Source organism: Pongo abelii, chromosome 2, assembly GCF_028885655.2.
Source record: "Pongo abelii isolate AG06213 chromosome 2, NHGRI_mPonAbe1-v2.0_pri, whole genome shotgun sequence".
In the NCBI taxonomy this organism is placed as follows: Eukaryota; Metazoa; Chordata; class Mammalia; order Primates; family Hominidae; genus Pongo; species Pongo abelii.
Window position 1 is genome coordinate 197,241,331 of NC_085928.1, and position 14,558 is coordinate 197,255,888.

At 45.7% G+C, this 14,558-nt stretch overlaps 1 protein-coding gene across 11 annotated transcripts in view; it reads right to left on the reverse strand.

Annotated features, from left to right (window-relative positions):
• The window catches only part of MASP1 (MBL associated serine protease 1), a 73,759-nt gene that overhangs the window by 25,654 nt on the left and 33,547 nt on the right, over window positions 1-14,558 (reverse strand). For 9 of the 11 annotated variants that reach the window (XM_063722382.1, XM_002814397.6, XM_009239636.4 and 6 more), the window contains 4 exons: window positions 12,812-13,008; window positions 9,307-9,454; window positions 7,768-7,886; window positions 6,367-6,445 (listed from right to left, as the gene is read on the reverse strand). In XM_063722382.1, the coding sequence (XP_063578452.1) occupies window positions 6,367-6,445; window positions 7,768-7,886; window positions 9,307-9,454; window positions 12,812-13,008 (543 nt within the window). Of the gene's footprint in view, window positions 1-1,295; window positions 3,500-6,366; window positions 6,446-7,767; window positions 7,887-9,306; window positions 9,455-12,811; window positions 13,009-14,558 lie in introns of those variants that run through there. The other 2 variants (XM_024244739.3, XM_024244738.3) reach the window with 1 other exon arrangement.

The following is a 14,558-nucleotide window of genomic DNA, read 5'->3' on the forward strand; positions in this document are numbered from 1 at the left end:
AAAGGTCTACTGAGGTTTAAGCAGACTCCAGTCTCTTACCCACCAGGGCCTCTTTCTTTTACTTCTAGTTTTATTGTGCAATCCTCTCTGCCTCTTCTGCCCAAGGATGAAACCCTTGGCTTAGTGAGAAAATTCTAGCTGACATAAACCAAATAATCTTTTGTTCTTCTAGTCCCAATCCTAGGCTGAGTAGGAGCAGCTAATGTGCTCACATTGGAGTTTGGCACAAAAAATAAAAAAACCCAGCTCCTGTATGAGTACACAGCCCCACCCTGCTGCCTCTCTGCAGGAAGCTTGCTTGGCCGTAGAAGCCAGGAGGCAGGGTTGGAGGCGGATCAGCTTTCAGTCTTCCCCTGTTCATTTTCTGTAATTGTTGATGGCCAGATGTTTGAGCCATAATTCCCAGTACTGGACATGACTAAAGATGCCTGCTCCTCAGAGGTGGTCTTTGGGGAGCTTTCCAGTCCAGCTCAGTCTTGGGGAGTTTTCAGCACTGATGGAGTCCAGCGTGAGTCAGCTGAGAGTCAGGGCATCTTTTCATGGCCATATCAGAGGCTTTGGACCAAAATTTGTCAATCTTTTCATTCTTAAGGAAATCCTAATCTTACGTATAACAGCCTACGCCAGAGTTGAAGAATCATAGATGAATCATAGAATGTCACAGCTGGAAAGAAACCTGAAGTAGGCAATCTAGAATGTCCTCTTTATTTTATCTATGAGCCTAGAGAGGAGACTAGACTCGTCTAAGGACATACAGCAAGTTACTGTCAGAGTGAGAGCAAGATTTGACTTCAAACCCAGTGCTGTTTTAGTAAATGGAACTAGTGGTTCTTAAGGATCTGTTTTCCAGTTAAATTGCCTATTTTAGATACTAGCTGACCAATGGTGGACATCAAATGTCAGAATTTCCAGAGCCCTGGTAAAATTTCCAAAGTTCCATGTCCTTCTGAATTTTACCTGGTCATTTTGGGAAACAGTGAGATGTAATTTATCCCTGAGTGCCATTTAGACATTGTGATTTTAACTCTAGGACTCCAAATTTGTCTTTTTGATTAGCTAGAGAGTCCACTCAAAATGTAAATAATTCCAAGTCCCTCCGGGTTGGAGGAAAAGATGAAGGAAGGGAGTTAATATAGGTACTTCTTATCCACTAAGAAGGCCAACCAAGACAACTGGTTTTGTCCTGGCCTCCAGTCCAATCACCCTGGACAAATCATCTCCATTTGTTCTGATCATCCAAAAGTAGAGAGGCTCTTCTACTTTGTGAGGTAAATGTGTGCAGCTCAACAATAGGATAATGAGGCAATAATATTTATTATTTAAATACTATGAACAGTTTTAGATTTATTTTCTGTTGAAGCCAATTTTTCCTCCTTTTTCAGAAAATGCCATTGACTTGGTGCCTATGTATTGATATCACGCATCTCCCTTAACTTTGGTCCACCTGACCACCTAGTTCAGGAATTCCAGGGTTGGCTTTAACATGGCTAGATGGACGGGCCCCTGGGAGCCTGTTATGTGGCTGATGCTGGCAGATAGATATTTTCTGGGTGGAGGACCTACTTTCACATCACTTCAGAGAAGTAACTTTGCCCACTGATACAGCTGGCCCTACAACTAGGTAGAGGGGTGATAAATAGTGGAAGGTGGAGGGTCTTGGCAGTGTGGAGGGATACACTTTCTTCCCAAGTCCACAGTGGCAGGGAAAAAGCCATGTTTCTCCTGGACATGGAAGTGACTTAACCCCTCACAAGAGGCCTTGAGCAGCTCTGTCTGGCACAATCAGCACACACTAGACCCTACTTCCTCCGTTGGCCTATGCTCTTTGCTTTAGGAAGGGTTTTATCCTTTTCTCTAAAGTCCTGTCTGGCCAGTTCCTCACTCTGGAATCAAAACACCCTTCTCTTTCCCCTTGTATTGGCGGTACCGCCCAACACCCTATCTCCATGGTAATTTCTTGTTGCCACTTATTTTCCTCCAGACACACCTTTCTTGACCTGCAGTTTTAAGTGTGCTTTGCTGTATTGGGGGGCTTTCTAGAGAACGATGTGCAATCAGCTAACCCTGGCACTCAGGCCTGGGGGTTTGGGCTCTATCCCCCTCCCTGGCCTCATCTTCTTTCCTCCCCTTGGTGCACCCACCCTCCAAACACCAGCTCCTTCAGTGTGCTCCCCTGCTGCCTCCTGCTCCCAGGCCTTGCTGGTGCCATCCCTGCTGCCCGGGGCATCCTGTGTCCATGCTCTGGCCACCCTGGATGCTTGATGAAACACTCCTTCTTCTTGAAAGCCTTTCTAATTCTAACTGGGCAGGGCTGCTTCCTTGTTCTGGAACTCTTCACTCATGTTTCTTTGATGGGATGTATCTGATGCTGTCTGCATCAAAGCTATTACAATCATTTGGGTACATATCAAATCTTCCTCTTAAATTCTGATTCCCTGTATGGCACTGAGTATGATTGCTGTTAATACTTTGTAGGTTTAAAGACATTTATTCAACTGACACTTGTCTTTAGTAGCCAGCCCATCTCTTCTTTCAGTGGTGTCTCTAGCCGAGAATGGCACCTCAGTCTCCAGACTGCCTAGGGTTCTCCCCTCACCACACAGCCATTCAATCACCAAATAGATCGGGCAGTCCATTTAATGCAAAGGTTCTCTGATATGTGTGTCCAGATGTTCAGACGGAAGCAGAGATTCCAGCTGCCACTCCCCAGCCCTTTCTCTATCACTGTTTAGGACATGTGATGTCCCACAGCACAGAGCTGGGGCCACTGCTTTCAGGTGTGATACCTATCTTTTTAAAATTTTTAATCAGCGAATTTTAAGAAACATAGAACTTGTAAACCCCAGAAGACAGAACCTCTAATGATGACATTTCAGCCCCACGCCAGATAGGCGTAGAAGGGATACTTTTGTGAATGAGAAAACATTCAGATTTTCAAAAATCCATACTCTGTGAGTTATTATTTGCTTTACCTACTCATGGTGGTTAAGAAAGCAGCAACAGGTAACACCTTCAGATTCATAAAGTCACAGGCAGTCTGGCTCATTTAAACTTGACATGTAGAATGGATTAGAAACCACTTTGATCTGGTCAGCCTGAGGCCACATGATTGTATATTAAATATTATGTCTCTAGGACCAAGGGCATTTTTTTCTCCTTTGAGAAAAGTACAGTCCACTCAGAGGTGCTAAAATAAATCCCACATTTTTTTTTCATTATTTTCTGGAATAGTGTTTGAATGATGGGCAAACCCTCAAGTGGAGAATTTGTTTTCACACAAGTAGCAACTTCAACTGCTGAGATCATGTTGTTTAGCACCCATTCTAATCCACATGGAAAGGGGCACGGGAGTGTTGTTGGGTGGGGAGGGGTGGTGCAGCTCTGGGCCCCGGGGGTCTTGGGAGTGATCCATTTCTGGATGTCTGCATTGTGTGGGGTCCCGTCATTCACTCTGTCACTTGCTCTGACTTGAGTTCGCTCTCCAGATCGATTTCGTTTTCTGCCACCGCGGTGAACATCAAAGAGGGATCAAGAGATACAGAGGAAGGAAGCAGAGAGAGGAAGAGAAAGAGAGAGAGAGAGATTAGCAAGCAAAGCAGAAACAGTTTATGCAGGAAATACAGAAATTACTCCACCAGAATTGATTAAGAATGCATAGTTTAGGTACAGCCAGTGTGAAGAACAGTTTGGGATTGTGGAATTTGTATCGTTCTGAGAATTTGCAGAGTCATACATCCTGGCTCATGAGGATTATAAAATTCTGCCCCTGGAGGGAGCTTTGCCTGCATCTGGTCCAAACCCTCACTTGACAGCATTCAGAGTAGAACAGGGCTTGTCCGGGGGTCACCACAGCAAGGTGGAGGCAGGGCCAGCACAATGACCCATAATTCCCAGCTTCTTTTCTAGTGCATGTTTCTTTACCACACAGTGCACCCCTCTTCTCTGGAAGCAGAGATTCCAGCTGCCACTCCTCAGCCCTTTCTCTATCACTGTTTAGGACCTGTGATGTCCCATGGCACAGAGCTGGGGCCACTGCTTTCAGGTGTGATACCTATCTTTTTAAAATTTTTAATCAGCGAATTTTAAGAAACATAGAACTTGTAAGCCCCAGAAGCCTGGGGACTCTCAACTCCTCAGTCCTGTCCTTGCCTCTCCCCTAGGACCTAGCACAGTGCCTCGTACAGATAGATGCTCAATAAATACCTACTGAGTGAGCAAAGATGCTGGGTATGACTGAAATGGGAATTCTAATAGTCTTAATCCAGCCTATTTTGGGAGAATAGGGTCATATCAGGGAAACAATTTCTCTTTACTACAAAATGACAGGGTGTTCTGTTGTATGCTAATGTAAGTCAGGGAAAAATTATTAATGTTTCCTACTTTCCAAAAATGTGAATGAGAGAAACGAAACCACTTCCTAGTGAGGGGATTGGGTTGGGGCAGGAGGAGTCCGTTTATCTTTTGCATGTTTCTGGCCCTCCATGGGTATTGTATGTATATTAACCCAGTTAATCCCCACAGCAATCTTGAGGGCAGGAAACTGAGGCCAAAGAGTCTGAATACACTGATTACAGCTGAGAGGGACTCTCAGCTGGTAGAGTCTGCGTTTCTATCTACAACTTCCTAATTCCAAAGCCTGATTCTCTCCAGAACACCCCATATCCTCCTTTACCTTCTCCTTCAACATGGCCCTTGCTTTGTTCTGCAGAGTGCTTTGCTTAGAACCCAGTCACAGCACTGTGCCTCGAGCCTCGGATTGGAGGAGGTGGTGGCTGTGGCCACCACCACTTGAGTTCCGCCATGCCTGGACCTTGTCTTTTCTGTCTGACTTCCCTATGGAACTCTGCACAGGCATCCAGTCAACATTTTTTGAAACATTTTGTTAAAGTCATAAAATGCTCCCTCCTTCCCCACACTAGGCTCTGACTCCAGCTACATCACATGAAAAGGAAAAATTTCATCATATGAAAAGGAAAAGAACAAGCGTATTTTACTTCAAAGTTCTTCCTGGGATTTGCCTTAAGGGAATGTCCCCCTTGGGACAATGGGAGGAGATTTGTTTGCCTACTGAATCAAGGCCTTGTAGGAGAAAGGGAAGAGGATAGCGCTCCAGTTTGCATGAAAAGTCAGGAAAGGAAGACGGGTGGGACCAACTTTAATTTGTTTTTTGTTTGTTTGTTTGTTTGTTTGTTTTTTGAGACAGAGTCTTGCTCTGTCACCCAGGCTGGAGTGCAGTGGCACGATCTCGGCTCACTGCAATCTCCGCCTCCTGGGTTCCAGCAATTCTCCCGCCTCAGCCTCCTGAGTAGCTGGGATTACAGGCATGCGCCACCACGCCCGGCTAATTTTTGTATTTTTAGTAGAGACTGAGTTTCACCATGTTGGCAAGGCTGGTCTTGAACTCTGGAACTCAAGTGATCCACCTGCCTCTGCCTCCCAAAGTGCTGGGATTACCGGCGTGAGCCACCATGCCAGGCTGTAATTCTTGACCTCACCAATCCATTGTAAAGAAAATTCTCCCTTCTGTCTCCCTTCCTTCCCTGACTATTTCTGTCACTGTGCCTCCTCTCATCAATGTTGGCCATAATAAGTTTCTAAAACTGTGGTCCTTATAAGTCCTTCATTGAAATCACCTGGGCGTTGAGGGGTGGTTGCAGGGGGTGGTGGTGAGGTGAAGGGGTTGGAAGCTTGTATTTTTACAAAGCTCAGTAGATGATTTATATAGACTATATCATTTTAAAACCATTGGCACATATTCTAAAATATAAAGCTAGTCCAAACTCCTTATTTTATGGTTGAGGTGAAGGGACTTATTCACAGTCACAGAGTTGGTTAGGGGCAGAGCCAAGGCAAGAACTCTGGGTCCCAGGAGCCAGTGAAGAGCTGTATCCTCTGCTTCATGCAGGCCCACTGTGCTGACCCCACAGCCCTTCCTGCACAGCCCTAAATCATGACCTGTCTCAGAAGATGTAGGGGATATAGCTGATGGCCATGTGAAGACTAGCAAGGTCACTCAGCTCTGGGCACCAGCACCAAACTAGTTTCCTGAATTAGCAATTGCCGAAGCTGGTTTTGAACCTGGACACATGCTATTCCTTTAGTAAGTTTGGCAACCCATCTATGGGCTGAAGTAAAATTGGTATTTAACAAAGTACTGGGCCCACAAGAAGTTTCTTTTGGGATTCAAACGTCTTATTGCCAAAAGGGGCATTGATACTCTTTTTTTTCCCAACCCTTGTGTGTCTGTTAAATTCCTGCTCCCATCCGCCTTAGAGTGCTCCTGCTTTCACCCTTGCATGCTCTGCTCGGATCCCGCCAGTGTTGGGGAGCTCAGTATCTTTATAACAACCCATCAGGCTTTCTTACTTTTACAGGTGGGAATCTTGTTACTCCACGTCCCATCCTTCAGACACTCAATCTGGAATGTGTCCATCTCCATATTATCCTGGGAAGAGACAGGAAGAAGGGAGTGGGAAGAAGGAGTGGGAAGAGACAGGAAGAAGGGGTGGTGTCAGGGGTTTTTTCCTAGCAAAACCAACTCAAGCTCCACACGTGTCTTGATCTCGACTGAGATTTTCCACCCATGGGCTTCCAAGGGCGAGCTTGAAGGTAGGGAAAAGATACATGCTGAATTCATACTCCTTTTTCATACTCTGGAGAGGGGAAAGGGCTGTGTGCAAGAAGGGGTTTGGGCAACTATCTCTGAAGGGAAAACGGTAAGCATTGACTCCTTTTTCAGAGCAGTGCTTCTCAAACCAGGGCAAGCGGTCAGCATCTCCTAGAGGGCTTGTTAAAACACAGGCTGCTGGGCTTCTCCCCCAGGAGTTTCTGATTCAGTGGGGCTGGCCTACCCGAGCATTTGCATTTCTAACAAGTTCCCGGTGATGCTGAAACTGAACACCCCTCTTTGAGAACCATTCCTTGAAAGCGATGGTCCTCTAGCTTGGCTGCACCAATCACTGGTCGCAGCCCCAAAAAGTCTGCTTTAACTGATCTCAAGTGAGAGCTGGGAGGTGATTTTTTTAAAGCTAACCATGTGATTCCCAGAACTACTGCTTCTGGGGGTGGGAGAGTGAGGGGAACCCATCTGTTCCTTTTTTTATTTTTTGAGATGGAGTTTTGCTCTTGTCACCCAGGCTGGAGTGCAAAGGCGTGATCTCAGCTCACTGCAACCTCTGCCTCCTGGATTCAAGTGATTCTCCTGCCTCAGCCTCCCGAGTAGCTGGGATTACAGGCGCCCACCACCACACCTGGCTATTTTTTGTTATTATTTAGTAGAGATAGGGTTTTGCCATATTGGCCAGGCTGGTCTCAAACTCCTGAGATCAGGTGATCCACCCGCCTGGGCTTCCCAAAGTGCTGGGATTACAGGCATGAGACACCATGCTCGGCCCCATTTGCTACTTTTAAACTGTTTACTTCCTTTCCTGGTATCCCACTCCACTCCCCTCTATAAGCCTGATGAACTTTGTTACAGTTCTCAGCCTTGATTATAGAGCTGTAAAGATCCATATTTTAAAAATTCAAACCAGCTCATGCTCTGATTAAAATAACAAACAAACAAACTTTTGTGCCACTTTCAGAGTGTGAGACCGCCTGGGACGCATGCTTTGGAATTTCTGGAGCATTTGAAAAGTTGATGGGCAGCTAGGAAATTCTGTGCTGGAACTATGACAAGTTCTGGCAGCCCATCTGCCCTGGGGAGGGGGCAGGTTTGGAGAGTTTCTGTGGCCTGGTCACTCCCCTTTCCCAGGCAAGGCTCTGCACCTTCAGCACTTTGTAGCCTGTGTCACAGCTGACGAGCACTTGGTCTTTGAAGGAATACTTGGCTTGGGAGGGCTCGATTTTCCCATGGACAGGAGGCTGTAGCTCTGGGCACTCATTTCCTGGTGAGGAGCAAATGAAAGAACAGCAGGTGAGAAAATGAGAATTCTGACCTTAAAGGGCTAGTCCCTAGAAAGCGAGGCCTGATGAAGGTGAATAAAACATGAAACTGGGTATTGGAGGCATGGATCTTCCAAGCCCTGCAAGAGACTAATTCTGGAACCATGAATAGGGCAGTTTCCAAGTTGGACCACCATGTCCTTACTTGTAGAATGAAATGGTTGACCAGATGATTTCATTAAAACACAGGTTGGGAGGAATGTTAAATGTCATTAAATCCAATCCTTGTCTGATGCTTCTCTTAAAATATCCTCCGCAGTAGATGCCAAACATACTGCTCAGCTAGGAGCCCCACCAGGTCCAAACCTGCATCCCTCCTCCCTCAGCCACTACCTGCATCTTTCCTCCCTCAGCCACCACCCCTGGGAGGGCTAAGCATGGCAGCTCAGGGACACAGTGACAGGGAGCTCAATGCCTCCCTAACCTGTACCTTTCAGGCACGGACTCTGCTGATTACACGAACACTGTATTCCTACTTAACTGAAATTTGTGCCCCTGTAATTTTTACTCATTTGTCCTCTTGGGCCACCAAGGATGACCCAAATTGCTCTTTCTTCACAAGGCCCTTCTTCAAAGCATTAGAAAGGCTGTGATCATATGCCTCTGAGTCCTCTCCTCGAAAGGCTAAATCTGACAGGCTCTTCAGGCCTGGGCCTATCCCTGACACTTTTCTGAGACAAACTCCCCTTTGTTAAGATCCTCTCTACTCTCCCCCATCTGAGCAGTGTATGTGATAATGCAGGCAGGGCCAGAGTTTTAGTCTATGAACTGGATTAGTCATGCCCAGCTGCGATCTTTTGTCACTGTTGCTCACCCTCTCCTTCCTTGGGTTCCTACAGACCAGTTACTGCAGGTTGAATGGCTCGATCAAGGTTTGGGCTAGGACTGGCAGACTTGGGGGATAGGGGCATGAGACCCATGGGCTTTGCCGATGGGGGACCCACAAGGAGGCAAAGCACCATAATGAAACATTCTGGGCTACAAGCCCATATCCAAATTCTAGCCCTAGACTTGGAGAAGGCTGGAGCTGAAAAGGCCCTCCCCAAGTCTACTGAATCACTGTGTGAGGGCTAGAGTTCAGGAAACAAGATTTCTTTTTCTTTAATCTCTCTATGTGATACTGAAGTACATGTTTTGAAAACCACCAGTCTAGTCCACCCAACATTATTGCTGCCCTTGCCCCCATTTTATAGATGGAAAACTGAGTCAGGAGAGACCACGTGCCTTGGTCCCCAGCTGCTCAACTGGGAGTCCCATCAGGTCTCCAGAGGAGATCCAAGCCTGCACACCTCCTCCCTCAGCCACTGCCTCTGCAAGAGCTAAGCACAGCAGCTCAGTGTGACCTGGGAAGGAAGAGGTTACCTGTAGCCCTGTATGAGAGCCTCCAGCCCCGGTTCTCTCCTGAGTTGTCACTATGGAACAGGATCAGGACACTGTGGCTCTGGGTGCTGATGGGTTCTGGGGCTTTCTCTCCACAGAAAGGCCCCAAAACTTTTGGACCAACTTTGATCTGCAAAAGATGAGAGAGAGAGAAAGAGAGGGTTCCATCTGAGCAGCCAAAATGGCCGCTGCAGGTAACACCTCTCCACTGCACTCTGGGTTTTCTGGAAGCTTCCATATGAACCCTTGGTATTCACTTAGGTTTTTAGTGAGCCTTACCATTCACCAAATGGTTTCATCTTCATTCTCTCTTTTATAATTTACAATGGCTCTTGAAGTGGACAAGGCAGGTTAATAATCCTCTACTTAACTATTTACAATAGCAAAGGTGTAGAACCAACTCAAATGCTCAGCAATGATAGACTGGCATTGACGTGGCACATATACACTGTGGAATACTATGCAGCCATACAAAAGGATGAGTTCATGTCCTTTGCAGGGACATGGATGAAGATGGAAGTCATCATTCTCAGCAAACTAACACAGGAACAGAAAACCAAACACCGCATGTTCTCACTCATAAGTGGGAGTTGAACAATAAGAACACATGGGCACAGGGAGGGGAAGATCACACACCAGGGCCTGTCAGGGGGTGGCGGGGCAAGGGGAGGGAGTGCATTAGGGCAAGTACCTAATGCATGTGGGGCTTAAAACCTAGGTGACGGGTTGATGGGTGCAGCAAACCACCATGGCACATGTATACCTATGTAACAAACCTGCATGTTCTGCACATGTATCCTGGTACTTAAAGTAAAATTAAAAAAAAATCCTCTGCTTAAAGATGAACATATTGTGGCTCAGAGAAGGGCAGAGTGCTGTGTGGTGCATAAAGCAGAGATGATCTCTGCTGTCAAAGAACCTGCACTCTAGTTGGGGGGGACTAACAAGAAATAATAAACAAAATAATTATAGGCTGTCATAAGGGTTATAAAAATAATCAAGATGATATGCATATACAATAGAAATATATGCTATATGTTTATAATTGATGTAAAATCTATGTAACCTATACAAGTAATCATTCCTATAATGGTAATATAATAGATAATAACTTTAATTAGGTAATCAAGGAAGGCCTTTCTCTGAGGTAGCATTGGGGATCTGAGATACGTAGGATGAGTATGAGCCTATTTGAAGAGAAGGGAAGAACACTTTATAGGGAGAGAAAACTGCATATGGAAAGATCAAGGCTAAGGGTGGGAAAGAGCTTGCCTAGTGTTAGGAACAGGCGGGAAGCCAGGCTGGCTGGGCAGTGGGAGTGCTGTGGCATGAGGTTGGAAAACAGACAAATGCCACTTTGTGTTGAGAAATTTAGGTTTAATTTCAAGTAAAAACTTGATCGAATCTAGCTTTTATAAAGATCACCCTCAATGCTATGGGAGAATAGATTGTGTAGGGCAAGAGTGGAAGCAAAAAAACAAAACAAAACAAAAAACAGTTGGGAAGTTTTGCAGCTGAGCAGGAGGGAGGTGATGAGTTTGCAGGAGGTTGGGGGCAGTGGGGGAGAGAAGGCAATAGGCTCTATTATCTGATCCGGATTCCCCACCTCTCAGTCCTGCTTCTTTTCCACGTCTTTAACCTGTTTTTTCCCCATCTTTGAGGGCCATGACTCCTTACCTATCATTTGGTGACTTCTGAAGTCCCAAGTGACATCTTTGTCCTGTCCTTATTGAGGAGAGGGCAAACAAATGAAGCCCCAAGAGGTTGTGTGCTTGGGTGAGGCTCCCATGTGCAGCTCCTTGGGACACCATGGCAGGCAGAATTCTAGGGTGGTCCTCCTGACCTTCACCCCTGGTATTACTTTGTGATGATGTTATGTTAAATGGCAAAAGGGATTTTGCAGATGTATTAAAGTTATTCATTAGTTGACCTAAAGTGAGGGAGATTATCTGGGTGGGCCTAACTCAATCACACGAGCCCATTCAACACCGTTTCCTCCTGCTGGTAGCAGCAGCAGAAGTCAGGGAGATTTGAAGTGTAATAGGAATTTGATGGACGGGACTGTCTCTGATGGCAGGGGCCAATGTAAAAGTATCTGAGCACAACTTCTAGAGCTGAGAGCCACCACTGGCTGACAGCCAGGAAGAAGAAGGGGATTTTAGTCTTACATCTGCAAGGAACTGAATTCTGCCAACAACTTAAATGATCTTGGAAGTTGATTCTTCTCCAGAGCCTCTAGATAAGAGCTCCATCAGCTGACACCTTGATTTCAGTTTCATGAGACCCTGAACAAAGAACCCCATTGTGCTCACTGGGACTTCTGACCGACACAATACTAGGATAAGAAATTGGTATTGTTTTAAGCTGTTATGTTTGTGGTAGTTTGCTAACACAGCAAAATAGAAAACCTGTGGCCTATGCTTCCTGCTAACCCCCTCCAGCCAAGCTGCCTCTTAGCCTCTGTACACAAGTAGGGGACAGCCCAGGCTCTAAGTTCTAGAGTTTTCTTCTGTGTCCTCTCAGGCTTTTCTGCCTCTGTCACTGTTGACAGCTTTCTCCTGGGCAGTCTCATTTGCTGGCTCTTTCTGACCTCTTTTGTGGGTTCCTCTTCCTCCATCTAGGTCTCATAATCTATTATGCTCTAGCTTCCATTTTTTTTTTTCTAGGACATCTCGCCATTTCCACAGTTTAAATCAGCACCTCTTTAAACATTTCATGACACCCATCTTTATCCCCAGCTCAGGGTCTCTTCTGAGCTAGGCCCTAATATTCAGCTCTTCTTGGATGTCTTGACTGATCACTCTGTAAGAATTGCTGGTTTTACTTTCCACATATCTCAAAAATATCTCCCCCATTATCCCAGCCATGGCTCAAATTCAGGCTGCCATTCCTTCTTAATTATAATATTGAAATAACCACAAGTTGAGTAGTTATTTGCCTGTGGTATTTGTTCCGTCTTTATTTGCCTTTGACATAGCCTCTTCCCGCAAGTGGGCCCAAGCAGCATAATTTGTGAGGTCTGGGGCATAATGAAAATACAGGGCCCCTTATTTAAAACAAATTAAAATTTTCATACATTCTTCTTTGCCTTGGTAGTAGGTTAAAAAAATAAACAGAAGAAAAATAGTTTCATATGTTTATTAAACCAAGCACGAGGCCCTTCTGTGCACAGGGCCCTATGTGACGGCATGGGATGCATGCTCATGAGGCTGGGCATGCCTGCCAGAGACCTTTCTAAAATGCAGATTCACCTTACGACTCTCCTCCTCAAGCCACCCTAGTGGTCAGCGGGGTCATTTCAGATCAGAGATTCCTGGAATAGATCTAATCAAGATGGTAGATATTATTTTAAATAATGCCTTTTTGAGGAACTAGCTGCTAGGCTCTCTATCCTGGGAGAAGAAGGTGAAGGTTCCACAATATCAATTTTCCCAACTCAGCCAAGATTTTCCAGCATCTCCAGGAAAAGTGTTCACTGCAGGCTCACCTTGATGTAGTCATAGGGGCAGGGTACCTCAGGATGGTCCTCAATGTCAAATATGTCCTCAAACTGCAGGTTGACCATGAAACCCTCCTCCAGCTCGATGGTATAGAGGCATTCAGAGCTCTTGGGGTAAGGGTTTGGGAAGTCAGGGCTGGTGATCACCCCAGTCCTTTGAGTGAAGAGGTTGTCACTGCACTCCACTGTTGGAAACATAATAGAGAAAATGGCACATCGCAACCACGACCATAGCAAGCCTTGCTTATCTGTTACTATATGATTTTCCCAATGGTCCCAAGCAGTAGACAGGGAAGGTGTCGGTATCTCCATTTTACAGATGGGAAAAATGAAGCTTAAGGTTGCATGTCTAGTAATTTACCGAGTTGAGATTCAAGCACAAATTTTCTAATTGTCTGTCCAGGGCTGTTTACCCTGTGTGAAGATCCTTCTCATCAGATCCTCTGGTATGGGGGTCAGGGAGAGGGATCTGAGAGGGAAGGGTTTTGAGATGGAGTGGTCAGGGGGATGCCTGGACCTCTGTGATCGTGTCCTCCCTGTACCCGGAACTTCAGGAGATCCCTCATCTCCTACAGGCCCTTGACACACACCCTCACTTTCTAGCCCTAGCCCCTGTCTTTGTTTTGTTTTTCTTTATAGTGCTATTCACTCTGTTCAACTAAATGTAGCCTTAAGCTTCCTTCTTACTTAATTTTGTTTTACTGTGACAGAACTTTACTATGTCACCTAGGTTGGAGTGCAGTGGTGCCATCTCAGCCCACTGCAACCTCCGCCTCCGCCTCCACCTCCACCTTCTCCCAGTGATCCTCCCACCTCAGCCTCCTGAATAGCTGGGACTACAGGCATGTGCTACAACACCTGGCTGATTTTTGAAGTTTTTGTAGAGATGGGATCTTGCTATGTTGCCTAGGCTGATCTCAAATTCCTAGACTCAAGCCATCTGCCTGCCTTGGCCTCCCAAGTGCTGAGATCACAGGTGTAAGCCACCTCGCCCAGCCTCCTTACATATTTTAAATTCAGCCTGAAGGGTTCTGCATACATGGTGAACTGCAACCTAACTGGATTTTTAAGTAGACTGTAATCTACTCTCTTACTGTAAACTAAAAATAAAATCCTAAGCCCTCCACTGACCTGATTGGCTCCCTGTGGCAAAAGGATCTCCAGAAAAACCTTAAAACGGAATTCCTGTTCATGTTGGGGTGGTAGGTTAGACACTCCTTCTATAGCCCCTTTTCTCTCCAGTTTGGACACAACAACTGACCGACATTAATGTTAAATAGAGATCACGAGATTGAGAAAACAGACTCCTTGTGGCAATAAAATACCAGATTATAAATGATGAAGGAACTAAGGCCATGCTAGGCAAGGGTTAAGTCACGCATCCCTACACCGAAAGCATAAACTGTGTTCTAACGATGCTACAAAGTTTTTCTTTTTCTCCAGCAGCTGAACAAGTACTGGCCTTGTGGTAAGTGATATGAAAACAATTTTCAGCTCTACCAGATGCTGACTGGCCGATCCCCATCCTGTTCCACCAGCCATAACTATAGCTTTGAATGGACAAGACATTGATTTCAGTCACTTTCTCTTGATAAGAGACTTCTGACCATGGCCTGGTTCTCGCCAGTTTACAGAGGCTGCACACCTGAATGTCTCCCATCCTGAAAAGACGTTTGGACCCTAACTGTAATACATTTAATGTGAAGTCTCCATCCCAAAGTGAAATGGGTCATAT